The sequence below is a fragment of the Muscardinus avellanarius genome (assembly GCF_963383645.1).
Source record: "Muscardinus avellanarius genome assembly, chromosome: 3".
Classification (NCBI taxonomy): domain Eukaryota; kingdom Metazoa; phylum Chordata; class Mammalia; order Rodentia; family Gliridae; genus Muscardinus; species Muscardinus avellanarius.
In genome coordinates, this window is record NC_137788.1 from 55,515,442 (window position 1) to 55,529,975 (window position 14,534).

Below are 14,534 nucleotides of genomic sequence, written 5' to 3' on the forward strand. Positions count from 1 at the left end.
AATTTTTCTAATAGTAGTATTTTAAAAAAACTATAATGGGCGAGGAAATGACCAAATCACCAAGTTTGAATAGCAGTTGTTATTAGTGAGCTCAGTGTTTCTGCATGTGAGAATATCATTCTTTCCAGATCTTTGACTCAAAGAGATTTTGTGGCTTTGCTGCTCTTAAATTCAGTGTAATGAGCTGGGCATGGTGATCCATGCTTATAATCCCAGTACTTAAGAGACTGCGATGAGACAGAAGGATCACAGGTTCCAGACCAGCCTCAGAAATTTAGTGAGAACCTGTTTAAAAAAATAATAATAAGGCTATGGGTATGGCTTGGAGGTAGAATTCCCCTGGATTCAATCCCAAGTACTCCCGCTCACCCGCAAAAAAGGATAAACCGAACTCCCAGCACCCAGTCTTGAGAGATGAGGGTGACTCGCTCCTGTGGAAGGTTCACAGTGCAGTGAAAAGAAGCACTCCCATCCATTCATCTTTCACCTTTAGTTTCTCGAATTTATTTCAGAATGCACAAGAACATTCAAAATCTGGCGCACTTATTTAGTGGAAAGACTAAAAGCTCTGGAATGAGAGAAACAGGTTAAAATCCTGACTTTATCACTCTTTGGTTTTGGGCTAATTTCTAACCTCATTGAACCTTGGTGTTCTCATCTGTAAATGGGTATATATTACCCACCAATAATTATATGTAACCATCTACCCCAAAATGTAGTGGGTTACAACAAACATGTATTTAGCTCATGAGTCAGAGGTCGGGTGGTTCTCTGATCTGGTGTTAGCCAGGACAAGTCACAAGCCATTCCAGATTTGGAGGTGGAGATACAGGTTCCATCTCTTTTGGGGAAAAGGTGAAAAGAGATGTAAGTGCGAGGGAAGTGAAGTGTAACCATTTTGCAATCCACCACACTGCCGTAGAGGAATGGATATGCACAGAAAGGGGGAGCACAGCTACTGTATCCCCTAGCCATTCAGAAACCATATGGAGGGTCTACCCCGTGCCGGGTGGATGGTTCATGCTGCAAGGAATGTAGGGGTAACTCCAGCCTCACCCCAGCCTCAAGAAGCTCTCACTCTCGCCAGAAACGTGCACATGCAGGCAATTGTAGGTTGCCCTACAAAGAGAAAAGAAGTGATTTAGAAGAGGAATAGATACAATGCTATAGGATTTCAGAAGAGGGAGCGATCAAGGCTCTGGGAAGGGATTCTAGTCCCCACTTATATTCTGCTTAATGTTTCCCTCTGTTTAATTCTAATTATTGATCTCCCCAGGCTATCAATAATGACATGGTGCGGGAAACCCAGTCCAGACAGATGAGGCATTTTAAACTGGAGCAATTTGAGGTGAATTAAGTATTTGAAAATTGCCAGTCATCTAGATTCTACACGCCCAGGCTAATATGGCTGGAGAAAAAACATCTTACTATCTTGCAGGATAATAGTAATCCTCCTAAATTTACCTCTCTGATTAAAATAATTTTCACTAATCCAGAAGACCCTCAATCCCATTAACTTAAACACTTGATTCATAGGGACAGCCAGAAGGTACAAATTATGCATTCAATAGATTTTTTTTCTGACAATAATTTTTTGGTGGTTGTTGTAATTCTCACACTTTAAAACTTTGAGATGATTGAATTAACAATGTGCCAGAGGGGGTTAGAAAGAACCAGCCCTAAACCTCGGTGAGAGTCTCACCAGCAGGGTAGAGGAGAGCCAGAGCAGAGGCAGGATGGTGGGGGAAGGTCATAGTTATGTTCTTCTGGAAGCTGATGACATGTCAAGGGACCTTAGGTGAGTTCTCTGCCCAAGTCTGGGTTTCTTCAAATTCAACCAAGGTATGATTATCTCAGGCCTTGATCCTTCACACGTGGAGTCATGAGCTAATATTGTCTGTGCTGCGTACCAACTTTCTTGAAAAGAAAAGTGCTACCTAAATACAAGGTACTTGTATTACTGGAAGGTGCTTGGAATCTTAATAGCTTTCTCAACTGCATCCAAAGTGGGCTTCTCTTTGTAACTGCTTTAAGTGGCCGAGAATCAAGGCTGAATAGGAGTTTGTTTTTCTCTCTCTCCCCCCTTCTGTGTCTCTGCAGAATTACTGCACATTTTTAGAGTGTGCCCAATCTGACTGTTTAATGAAGGAATTTACAGACATCTCAGCGGAGGAGATCCTATGTAACTTAGATAATGCTTAGCACAATTCTGCACTGCTCTTTACAGAAGCATCAGTTTCCATCTAAAATCCATTTCTTTAAGTGAAACATAAATTTTGAGCTTCAAAAGACATCCTAGAGGTCCCAATCCTGTTCTTGGTTAGTAGCCACTGAGCTACCTCAGTATCAAGGTTACTGTGGACATAGTGTGCCAGCTCCCTTTCTCCTAGACTCTTATATTACATTAACTTTCTCAGTTCATTCAGACCTTTTTGTGTTCTTAGTTTTTTTTCCAGGAATATCATTATTTGAATTTTATTACCATGGCAGATTATAGAGGACCATGCTAGGCTATAGACGTATATATATGCAATTCACCCAAGGTCAAAAGCAGAGCCAGGATTGGAACGTGCCCAACTGCAAACTTGAGCCCTTTCCTCCATCTGCTGTGTGCCCCTATCAGTTGTATTTTAGGATTGTTCAGAAGTCAAGTGGGCACAAAAAGAACGCAAGACATGATCCTCCCCTCAAGAAACTTACTAGTTAATCAGACTGAAAGGAAAAAAAAATGCTTACCAATGGCCAATGGAACATAAAATTTAAAAATTGAGAAAATTCCAGTTTTTAATGATTCAATAGTAAACACAGTTAGCACTGAATTAGCGAGTTTATTTTACTTCACTGTTGAATTACATGGTTGTTCTTCTGTGATTTAAAAATAAGTCTGAAACAGAAGTATCTTTCAGTTTGCGGTTCCAGCATGAGGAACATTTCATTGATATTAGTATGAGACGTTTTCTAGGAGATTAAATTTGTGCATAAAAATATTCTGTTTTAGGGATTGGAGATATAATGGTAGACTGCTTGCCTAGCATACATACAACCCTGGGTTCACTCTCAAGCACCACATGCAAGAAAAAAAATTCTATTTCATATATTCTGTTTCACCATTGATCTCTATACAAGCAGGCTTGAACAGAAATCATTTAACCTTGGCATAGTATTGGGTTAAATGGCTAATTATTTTCCCTCTTTTCTGGGTCAACTATAAATTATAAAGGCAAAATGGTCCTCCGTTCAGAGCACCTTTTTACATTGCTAGGGAGATAAAAGCACAGGAGACTTAAGCACTGGTTGAAGAATCAATCTAAAAAGTATATATATAGGGCTAGGCCCACATCATTAAAATTATAAAACACATTCCCTATTTCTAATAAAAGCCTCTTGAGCGCTCAAGTTCTGCAGGCAGAGGCAGTTAGTTATGTGAGCAGGACAGGTGAAGACAGGTCTCCGTAGATGGTGTTTTCTATGATGGCAAGAGTCTCTCTGGGAGGGTGAGAGCCTCATCGGTTCTCAGCTCCTTGTTGTCCTCTTTTATTCAAAGAACTAAATGGGGTTATATATGGATTCCTATGTCTGTCTAAACATCTGGCTTGCCATAAACTCTCTGAAATTCATCATCAAAATCTTTGGTCAAGACTGGATCCAACCGGGTGTGGCAGTGCATACCTATAATCTCAGTACTTGGGAGGCTGAGACAGAAGGATTGCAGGTTCAAAACCAGCATCAGCAATTTAGCAAGACCATTCAGCAACCTAGCAAGATCCTGTTTTAAAACAAAAACAAATATCTGTTTGGAGGACATAGCTCAGAGACAGAATTTCCCTGAGTTTAATCCTTGGTGCCATTAAAAAAAAAATTAAAAAGACTGGATTCTTCAAGATTGTGCCAGCCTTTCTGTCTCCGGGTTTTCTTCTCAGTGCTTATCATACAGTACTTGTTATGAGTAGACCTAGATGTCTCCTGAAGAGCTTAGGTATTAATGTTCAGAGTTGATATAATTAGTCATGGGGGTTGTGAACTCATCGGTAGAGAAATCCATTGTAATAGATTTACTAAGTGGTAACCCTGGCAGATGGGGTGTGGATGGAGAAGGCGGGCCTCTGGGGTGTGACCTTAACTCTGTGCTTTTGTTCTTGAGTCCTCTTTCTTGCTCTCTCTTGCTTCTCACTGCGGACCTCTGTGATATGACAGCAGAGCTTTTGCTCTCTCCTTCTGTCCGCTCCCTGCCATCATGTGCTGAGCGCCCCAGACCCAGCCTGGCATGGAAATTTGTATTTTTCCTCAGTGTCGTCCTAGAACCCTGTGCCAACCTCTGTGGTACCTCTCATCACTTACTTATTTTTAGGACCAAGATCTATCTAAAATATTAACATACATCCCAATTGATTTTCTTATTATTATTGCTTCTTGCCTACAACTCTTTCATTCTAAATTTTATTCCTTCTTACTGAAATAAGTAATTTAGCACAGATTCATAACAGTGGATTCATAACAGTTTCATTTGTAATAGTCAGAAAATGGAAACCCCTAAGTAGCAGAGGTGACTGGGTAAACAAAATGTACTACATCATATTATGGGATACTAGTCAGCAATGAAAAAGAATAAACTCTTGTTTCAACATATTGGGTGGATCTCAAGGGCATTATGCTGAGTGGGTCATTCCCAGGCCTCAGGGCCCGCCCAAGGGTAATACCTTAGGACTCGATGGCACAGAATAGCAGCCACCTGCTTCTACTGAGCCGCTCTTTGTGGCAGCTGCATTGGCCGCTCTCCTTGGGAGTAGACAGTGAGCCTGTGTAGCCTCAGATATCACTGGGCCAGGGATACAGGATGCGGCAAGGCTGGTGTTTCTTGGAAGAGCCTCTGCATCCTGAATATTGTATCTCTATCTGCCAGCTGCTGAGATGAACCAGCAATCTTTCTGGAGAGCACAGACTTTCATCACTAAGGAGGAATAAAGTCTTATTTTTTTTCCTTCTAAATAAAACTCCCAGTGTCCAGGCTTAAATGCTAAAACCTGATGGTTTGCAGAATCAGTGCCAAGAAGTCAATCATCAGAGAAATGGTAAAGGTAATAGCTCCTATCGATCAAATCAGAAAAATAGCTTTTGAGGTTTGCTCTCCTATGGAGGTTGAGAAAGATAAGGGTTGAAGTTTTTTAAAACATACTTGATTTGCTCAAATTGGGTAAAACCACATATAAACACTTAAGTTCCTAGAGAACTGGTGACCAATTCAGGAAAACCTCACAAAATGAAAAAAGATGGGCTTGGATTAGTGAAGCATGTGAAATACAGATTTTCTAAAAGCACAGCAAATGCACTATTTCAAACACAGTGACACAGAGGCTAACCCAGGATGTCCATGTAGAGCTGTTCTCTGCCTCGCTCCATGGTGGAGAAGCCATGAAATACCTGGAGTCTCCACTTAATGCCGAGAACTGTGCAGGATCTTTTCGGTCCATTGTGAAATTTAATCCTGATTGTAGTCCTCTGAGGTGGCTTTTATTGTCCCCATTTTATGGATGAGAAAATAGAAGCCAAGTGTTTTCAAATAGCTTGGTCCTTATTGCAAAATTTTTAAGTGGCAGAAATTGGCTTTTTAATGTAGGTGTGGGTTTCATTAAACATTTTCCTGTCTCCTAAGTGGCCACAGGTTAACTTGTTAGTACACAGTGCTTTTACACAGAAAGAATCTACTAGTCTGGTAGTAAATTTACTTGGAAATGGCCCATCCTTTTGCTGTAGTGAGGAATTGGCAGAGTAGCTGACTCTGCCAGAGGATTTCTCCTGGGTCAAGACTGGTGGCCATGAAATTGAGGTAGCTCAAGCCACGGTGTACTCAGTTTTGTCCACTTAAACTTCAGTCTTTCAGGAGAAAAAGTTAATTGTATTAACAATTATTTTTATGCTGGGGATTGAACCCAGGGATGTTCTACCTTCCAAGAACACCCTCAGCACTTTGTATGTTTTATTTTTATTTGTGTGTGTGTGTGTGTGTGTGTGTGTGTGTGTGTGTGTGTGTACTGAACACAAGCTGCATCCCCAGCCCTTTTGATTTTTTGTTTTGAAATAGGGTCTCACTAGTTTGATGAAAGTCTTTGCTATTTGCTGAGGCTCTCCTTGAACCTGTGATCCTCCTGTCTCACCCCCCAAGTACTGGGAATACAGGAGTCTACCACATGCATGGCTTATTTTATTAATTAATTAATTAATTAATTAATTTTACGGGTCTGGGGATGGAACCCAGGGGCATTTAACCTCTGAACTACACCCCCTGCCCTATTTTTTATTCTTTATTTTGAAACAGGGTCTCACTAAGTTGCCAAAGGCCTCACTAAGTAGCTGAGGCTGTCTGCAAACCATGATCCTTCTGTCTCAGCCTCCCAAATGCTGGGATTACAGGCGTGCGCCACCACGCCCGGCTGGCTTATTTTATTTTGAAATAGGGTCTCACTAAGTTGCTGAGGCTGGCCCCAAATCTGTGATCTTTCTGTCTTAGCCTCCCAAGTACTGGGATTATAGGCATCTACCACCATATCCTCCAGGGGGAAAATAATTATAGGGACATCATTTTGAGAGGGAATAAATGGTATCAAAATTTGTATCTTTACATAAAATAATCAGCCTTCCTTTTTTAATTAATGCAGCCTCAGAAAACACTTTTCAGATGGGTTATTATTTATTTTTTAAATATTTAATGTTCTTATTGTCATTTTATCTGAGGAACTGAACATGTGGTTATCTAAAAGAATCCATCTTGAGGCAGGGAGAATAAAATTCCTCAGAATCAGCACAATCAGTTAATGAGCTTGCAAATTGAAATTATCTTTGCCGTTGCCCAAGAACTGAGTGGTAATTAGTGTCCAGGGACACGCGGGGAGCAATTTCACCATGAGCAGTGCCAAGAACCTATTCGTTTGTCATCAGCCCCAAATTATATTCAATCAGCAATTCAAACCCAGGCTGGAAAAACCAAGTGACATATAGTCAAATTTCTATGAAGTTAATACTGTAAAAGGAAACCTATATTTCTGGTGGTTTAACTGTGAGCGGCAGTAAGATGAAGCTATGAAAATATTTAATGTAAATGCTGTCGAAGTCTGTCTGAATCCCACCACTTCCAACCCTTGGCCTCCTGGAATGCCACTTGGGCTGCCATGCTTCTCTTCTCCAACTCTCTGATACCTGGGCATTGGGATGCTCTTTGAGACATTTTAAAGGTGAGCCACAATAGCCTTTAACACTATAAAAGAGGACTATCATGGTTGAAGGAGCCAGAGTGGGCAGCAGCTGGAAGGGAGCAGGGTCGAACTGTATGTGAGTTTTATGTGGAGGGCCCCGCAATATAGATGATAAATCACACACATGAAATGTCCATCCTTGGGACAAGGGTCGATGGAAGCTCTATGTCCCACCGTGGATTTGTGTTAAGGTATTTTCTCTACCAGTGTCTCTTCTCCCCTTGAGATTCAGCATATACAACTGTATATGCTGTAAGATCACTGCCATATTGCCCATTGCCTTCAGATCTCCTTCCAACACTCAGGACAAAGGAAGAAACAGGGGCTGCTGGGGGTTGGGAGGGCCTGTGTCATTGGTCTACTGTCTTTCCCACCTGTTTCTAGATGGGAAAATAGGTCAGCCAAAGAGGTCTCACAAACCAAACAATCCCTTTGTCTCTGCTGCTGGTGGCAGGTAGACACACCAGAAATGGGCCTTTGCAAGGTTTGGGTGGTAAACATTTTGTCCCTGGCAAGGCTCAGTTGGTGACAAGGATGTGTGCCTTCTATGGTCATTTGACAGGCGGCTGCCATCAGTAAATAAGGAAATGTAGAAAGTATGCTTATCTCTGTGAAAAGGTGGTTAGAGGTAAAGAGGTAGTTGGGTGGGGGGGGAATGAGTATGGAGAGCCTGGGTTACTGGGAGCTGAATGGGCAGTAGAGTCAGACAGAGATGGATATGAATTCCAGTTCTTCTACTTATTAATCTCGTGTTTCAACTCAAACCCATTTTTACTGGCTACCTAGAGTACACTGTTGAAAAGGCTGTACAGCAGATGCCACCGGGCTTCACAGGCAAAAAGAGCTGTAAGAGATTAACTCAGTTTGCACTGCATCGAAGGGCCACTGGGGTGGGGAGAGTATTGACAGGAAGCTGCCCTCTATCTGATGACCCCGGGCCCTCTAAGACCCCGCCAAGCACTGGTGCTCTGTAAGATGTGTGTGTGTGTGTGTGTGTGTGTGTGTGTGTGTGTGTGTGTAGGTAGGTAGACTAAGGGAAGTTAATAAAACCCTATTAAAATACCTTGGTAAAATGACATCATGATTACATTTCCAAACACAACAGAAACCTTCATTTGTAGCCGGGTGTGGTGACGCATGCTTGTAATCCCTGCGCTTGGGAGGCTGAGACAGGAGGATCGCACAGGTTCGAATGAAGCCAGCCTCGGCTACTTAGTGATGCTCTCAGCAACTTTGTGAGACACTGTTTCCAAATAAAATATAAAAGAGGTCTGGAAGTATAGCCTGGAGGTAGAAAGCCTCTGGGTTCTATCCCCAGTACCACCCACCAAAAAAAAAAAAAAAAAATTCATTTGTATATACAGTCCATTCTTGAAATTTCTAAATCTTCCTAGTGTATTATATCCTTTTGAATGATGATTTGCATGTGGGTTTGAAAATTACCTTTTAAGTTTTCTTACCACAAATGACTGTGTTCAAATACTTAAGCTTTCATGTGTCTTGATTTACAGTGTCAATGCAGAGAAAAGAATTTCTCTATTCATAGATTGGCTACCAATTCACAAAAGTGACCAAAAGACCAACAGAGTCAGCCACAAGGACAATCTTGTCCTTATTTTCCATGAGACAATTATAAAATATATTAATCTAAGGTTGCTTTTTTAGCAAGAAAATGAAGAATTTATGTTTGATAATGCATGGTCACTTCTGTCGGGTTTGTTGCTGTTGTGAATGTAATATTTTAAATTAAATTTCCAAGCCCAAGTCTTAAAGTAAAAATCACCACATCCGGCCTATCAGTTGCCCTTTGAATGGCCTGTAAGATGCAGGCACCTCTTCCTGGCCTCCGTGCAGCCTTTCCAGCCGCGTGAGTTAGGGGACCGTGGCCAGCGCTCTCTAAGGGTGAATCCTTTAGAAATCTCCTGAAATGCGTCTAACAACCTATACGCTACTATATTTCAAATTGTCTTTCTCCCCTCCTTCTTTCTCTTTGCAGAAACAGAGCTGTCAGTCACTGCTGAGTTAGTACCTACCTCATCATGGAACATTTCAAGTGACCTGGACAAAGGTACGCAGGAGGGACACACGGGGTGGCGAGGTGGGAGACAAGAAACTCCACTTTTAACCCTGGAGTGACCTTCTTTGGAACTGACTGCTTTTTAGATCTCTGGAAGAAGGTGGTGGCCAAAACATATTCCCAGCTTACTTTGTGATCACTTAACGTTTAATTACTTGGAATTTCATTATTTCTGGAGAGTTTTTTTTTCCCTTTCCCTTCTTCGTCTAAAATGTTCCACATGGTAAAAATGCTTCAAGATGTGGAATGGGCTTGCTTCTGACCTTCCTGACACTACATCTAGTGGATCTTATTTAGGGGATTTGATTCAGCCCCAGCCAAGATTGATCAGAGCTGTGTGCTAGGTGACCTTTTACAGTGAACATTTGATGTCTTTGCAGGGTTCAGGACAGAGTATTTGGGATGTTTGTAATTGCCTGTGCGTACAGATGGAAGCTTCCCACGTGCATGTGGAGAACAGGTTCCCGCTATGAAGTTGTTGCTTAGCATTAATTAAGTCCGGCCATATGCTAAGCATTGGCTACTCTATAAAGACCCTGTGTCCCGGAGTCGTACATCAGGACACATTCACAATCTGTCTCAACCTGCCATGCCGGCCTTATTTTATTTTAGTCTTCTTTATACCATTTATATATGTACAGCCAAATATCTGTTTTTTTCTTATATATCCTGCTCTTTTTTTCTGGATTGCTCCTATATTTTTGCCAATACTCATACTCTACCTTCTGCAAGCCAACAAATTGTTTTTTCTTCAACTGAGCATAAATTCTCTATCACTCCCAGGCCTTGTCTAGTAACTCAGCAGTAAGTGGCCTTTCCTTCACTGGAACCTGCATAGTCTTTTTTTCTGTTCTTCTCTTAGCATTTTTATATTATATCATAGTAATTTAAATATTTATTTTTCCCTTAAGCCTGGACATTTCTTATGGTTGGATTTCTATCTTGTCTTTCCCCTTCTTCCCTTCTTCTCTCCCTTTCTTTCCTATTTTCCTTCTTGCTTTTTTTTTTCACCACAAAAGTCTCACACAGGCTTATTCATAGGAAATCTCAAGTAGAGGTATGTGGAATGATGGGTTACTTCTTCCCTGGTCAAGGGCTACACTTATATTTATGGGTACAAATACATTCAATAAACTCACTGAGTTTCTACTGTAGTTCAGGCATGAATCTAAGTTCTGGAATTGCAACGGTAAAGGCGCCTGGAGTCATTGTCAAAGCCTGGTGGCTTTCCAGAGACTGTTATTATTACCTTATTCTAAAAGAAACTTGTAATAATGTCTTTAATTCATAGAAAGAAAGCTGCTTAACTCACTTATTCATTCACTCAAGTCCTTATTGATTCCCAGTTTGGTCTGGGCATTGTTTGAAGAATTAGGATCTGTAGATTCATTAGAAAAAGGTTCCTTTCCTCCATGACCTCAGAACCTCACTGAAAAGACTGAAATCAAAATGCTTATTCAAAGCCTTCTGATTGCTTAAACAGATCGAGTTTTGAAGGGTGTTTTCTCCAATCACAGAGAGCTGTTGGTGGAAACAAAGAACAAAATAAATTTTTAGTCTGGTATGCACAAAGAGCACTTCCTCAGTCCTGGAAGCGAAGAGCCAGTGTAGTGATCACTGGGGAAGAATTGAGCCAAAGATCCTATGAGAACATGGATATGCTTTCTAGGATCTGGAATATCAGTATCCTAAGGAGATTAAAATTGGGGCCATATGAAATCAACTTCCTGTATTAGACTATGAGTGAGGATTGACTGGTACAAATATGAAATAAGGAAAATTCTGCTGAGCATGTGGTATGGAAATCTATCTACCACCCTGGGCCATGGGCATTTGCCCATGAGAAATCAAAGCCCCAACCTTCATAACACCAGGGGTATCTGGTTGAAATTCTTCTCATATGCTACACAAGCCATACACCAGAAAGATAATACAAAAACTTGGCTAAAACTCTGAGATACTGATAGTTGTATGCTTAAAACCAGCTCATAAAAACGTCTCAACATTCCAGTGTGTGAAACTCCCCTACCAAAAATGAAATTTAAAAAATCAAAATAAACATCAGAAAACTGCTGATGTTGAGTTAATTTTTTTTTAATTATAGTGCATTAAAAAGAGCAGGGTAGCCGGGCGTGGTGGTGCACGCTTGTAATCCCCGCGCTTGGGAGGCGGAGACAGGAGGATCACACAGGTTTGAAGCCAGCCACGTGGGCTTAAGAGACCCTGTTTCCAAATAAAAATATAAACAAAGAAGTAGGTCTGGGAATGTAACCCAGAGGTAGAAGGGCTTCCAGAAACTCCAGTACCACAGGGGGAAAAAAAAGAAAAAGAGTAAAGCCACCATTCACAGACAAAACACATGGAAGGGTTTATAACATAGGAACTAAGAAGAGTAGACCAACTTGGGAGAGTCTGTATGTTTATAATGTTTCACCGTGAAAGAGGAGATAGAAACCATAGGAAAATTACAGGATAATTTGACAGGAAAGTAGACAATATCAAAAGAACAAAAGTTCTAGAATTGAAAAATATAGTTGTGAAAATAAAAAAATCATCAAATGAACTAAACAGCAGATGAACTCAGCTAAAGAGAAAAATAGTGAATTGGAAAACAGACTTGAGAGAATAAGGTGATTTTGAGAACATATTCAAATTAAGGTCACTGACAAGGTTTGGATCCTGCCTCTACTACTTGTTTACTGTGTAACTTCTGGCAAGCTACTCAACCTCTCTTTGCTTCGTTCTCTTTTTTAAGATGGGATAATAAAAGTACCTACCTCATCAGGTTGTTGTGAAAATTCACTTGGCTGGCAAATCGGATATGTTAATTTGAAAGTAAGATATGACCGTTGTTTTTTTGTGAAGATGGTTATTACTTGGGGCTTAACAAAAGGAAAGAAAAATCCTAGACACTTTGGCAGTTTGATAGGACAAGCATACACTAGTGCTAGGGTAGAGATTAAAGAGCCTGCTCAGTCATCCCATGCTAGCAACTGCCAGTTCTGGATTCAAACACCCACATAGAAGATACTCTTCTTAGCTTGGCAAACAAGGTTCTGTATGGCCCCACCTCCCTGCTTAGTCTTCATACTTTATAATCCACCTCCTTCACCAACCTGCCTCTAATTCCCTAAAATACCACCTCTCTCCAGTCTTAAGCCCTTGCTCATGCATTTCCCTCTGTCTGGATTTTCCTTGACCCTGTTCTCCACTTTACTAATTCCTCCTTCACTTAAGCATCATCTTAAACATTTCCCCAGACCGTGTCCCTCTAATGGACATACTGCAACAGGCAGTGCTCCTGCCTCAGCAGACCACCTTGAGGGTGAAACAAAAAACTGTCAAATTCTTTCATCAACCCACAGTGCCCAAAATTATGGAATACCATATTACTCTGTGTCTGCGTTGGTCAGAATCCTTACCACGCTGTATTGAAATCGCCGATGTTATGCTTGCCTCTATAAAGCCAAGGTCTCTCTTACCTCTTGCTGTGTTCTTACCGCCTAACATCATGCCTACTAAGTAGTGGGAAATGTGATAGCAAATCATTTGGGCTCGAATCTCAGCTGATTCATAGCTACCGTGTGTCTCTCTCCTGTGTGTCATGCATCATTTGCATTCACACCAGCTTATGCAGTAGAACAGATAAGCAACTGGGGTGCATAGGGTTAAAGACTTGGCCGAGGCCCATGGTGGTGAGTGGTGGTGCCAAGGCTTCCACCACGGCCTCCAGGTTAAGTTCAGGGATCTACATTCTACATGACAGCCGAGAGCACTGGCTCCCTCACATCCACGTGGGGATGCGGTCGAATTAAACTCATTGCTGGGTATACTTTAATGCCTTCCTCTTCCCCACCTCTGCTCTATTCCCCCAGGCATCCCACCCTGGGTCCCCAGTCTCACACAGGTCCTGGTTTTATCTTTTCCAACAGGATATGAAATTTAAAGGAGACAAGGCCACTTGGGGGAGAGCCCTTAAAAGCTGCTATTAATGGGTCATGGTAGTAATTTTTGAAACAAATGCATCAGAAGCAAGTGCCACCTGAAATAAATTGATCTCCAGGGGCTCAGCCTCAGCTTTTCCATGGGGTGCCAGGGTGGGTGCTTTGAGGACCTCTTTCTCTTCTTCTATGCTCAGGCACAAAAAGTCTCACAAGCTTTCTGTAGAAAGCCAAATATTTCTTTTGGAGAGAGGACTGGAAATTGCACCCGTAGGTAACAGAAAGGGAGGGAGCCTACTATTTAAAACTTATTGAAACCCGCTTCCAGCTGCAAATAGTTCTGTGCTGACAAACCAGATTTAGGAGTATTTTTGTCAAATACATATATTTATTATTCATTCATTTATTTACTCGTGTACTTACTTGTTTACTTTAATGAAGAACTAGCTTCCTTTTTCGTTTAGAGCTTTATCCATAGTAGGGAAGTTTAACATGTGGCTCTTAAGAGCATGGTCCCTGGGTTCACATGACTCTCAGCTTTCCTTTGTTCACCTGTGGAATAGGGGTATTTCTATCTCTTGTCTAAGGTGGTTTTCCTGGCCAGAAAGCCTCTCTGTGAGCCACTTGTCGGTATGAAATAGGACCGCTACCTGCTTGGCCATGGTAGCAGATACATCCGTGATGCAGCCCTTTAGCCTGCATCTTCCCTTAGAGCCCCATGGCAGGGCCATGGCTTGGTTCTGTAGTTCAGCGCTAGTTACTTCCTCTTGTGTCCACTCTCTTCTGACTTGTCTTTAGCACACAAATAGTCTACTCAGTGGTACCGACTGACGAGCTTGGAGCTTGACTCTCGGCTAGTCCAAATTCTGCAGCAGGATCAGTTTGTTGTTATCACTGTATGTGTTTGCGATGGTGCAGTGGGCGGAGGTGGCAAAGTGGGGATGGCCTTAGCAATGGGCACCTTGGCAAATGGTCCTCCGGGATTGGGGGTCTCCGAGAGGTTATCCAGCCCTGTGTTCCAACTTCAAAACTGGTATCTAGCCAGGCGTGGTGGCGCACGCTTGTAATCCCCATGCTTGGGAGGTGGAGACAGGAGGATCGTGCAGGTTCAAAGCCTGCTTCCAAATTTAAAAAAATATAAAAAAGTTCTGGGAGTATAGCCCAGAAGTGGAAGAGTTTCCAGGAACCCCAGTACCACCAAAAATCAAAACAAAACAAAAACTGGTATCTGGGTATCTGGCTGGAAGAATTCCTTATGCCATTCCTGGG

General features: G+C 41.7%; 1 protein-coding gene across 1 annotated transcript in view; it reads left to right on the forward strand.

Moving 5' to 3' along the window:
• The window catches only part of ROR1 (receptor tyrosine kinase like orphan receptor 1), a gene marked incomplete at both ends in the record, with an annotated part of 394,069 nt that overhangs the window by 224,906 nt on the left and 154,629 nt on the right, over nucleotides 1-14,534 (forward strand). The window contains one exon of the mRNA XM_080692061.1: nucleotides 9,244-9,315. Within this exon, the coding sequence (XP_080548187.1) occupies nucleotides 9,244-9,315 (72 nt within the window). The remainder of the gene's footprint in view (nucleotides 1-9,243; nucleotides 9,316-14,534) is intronic.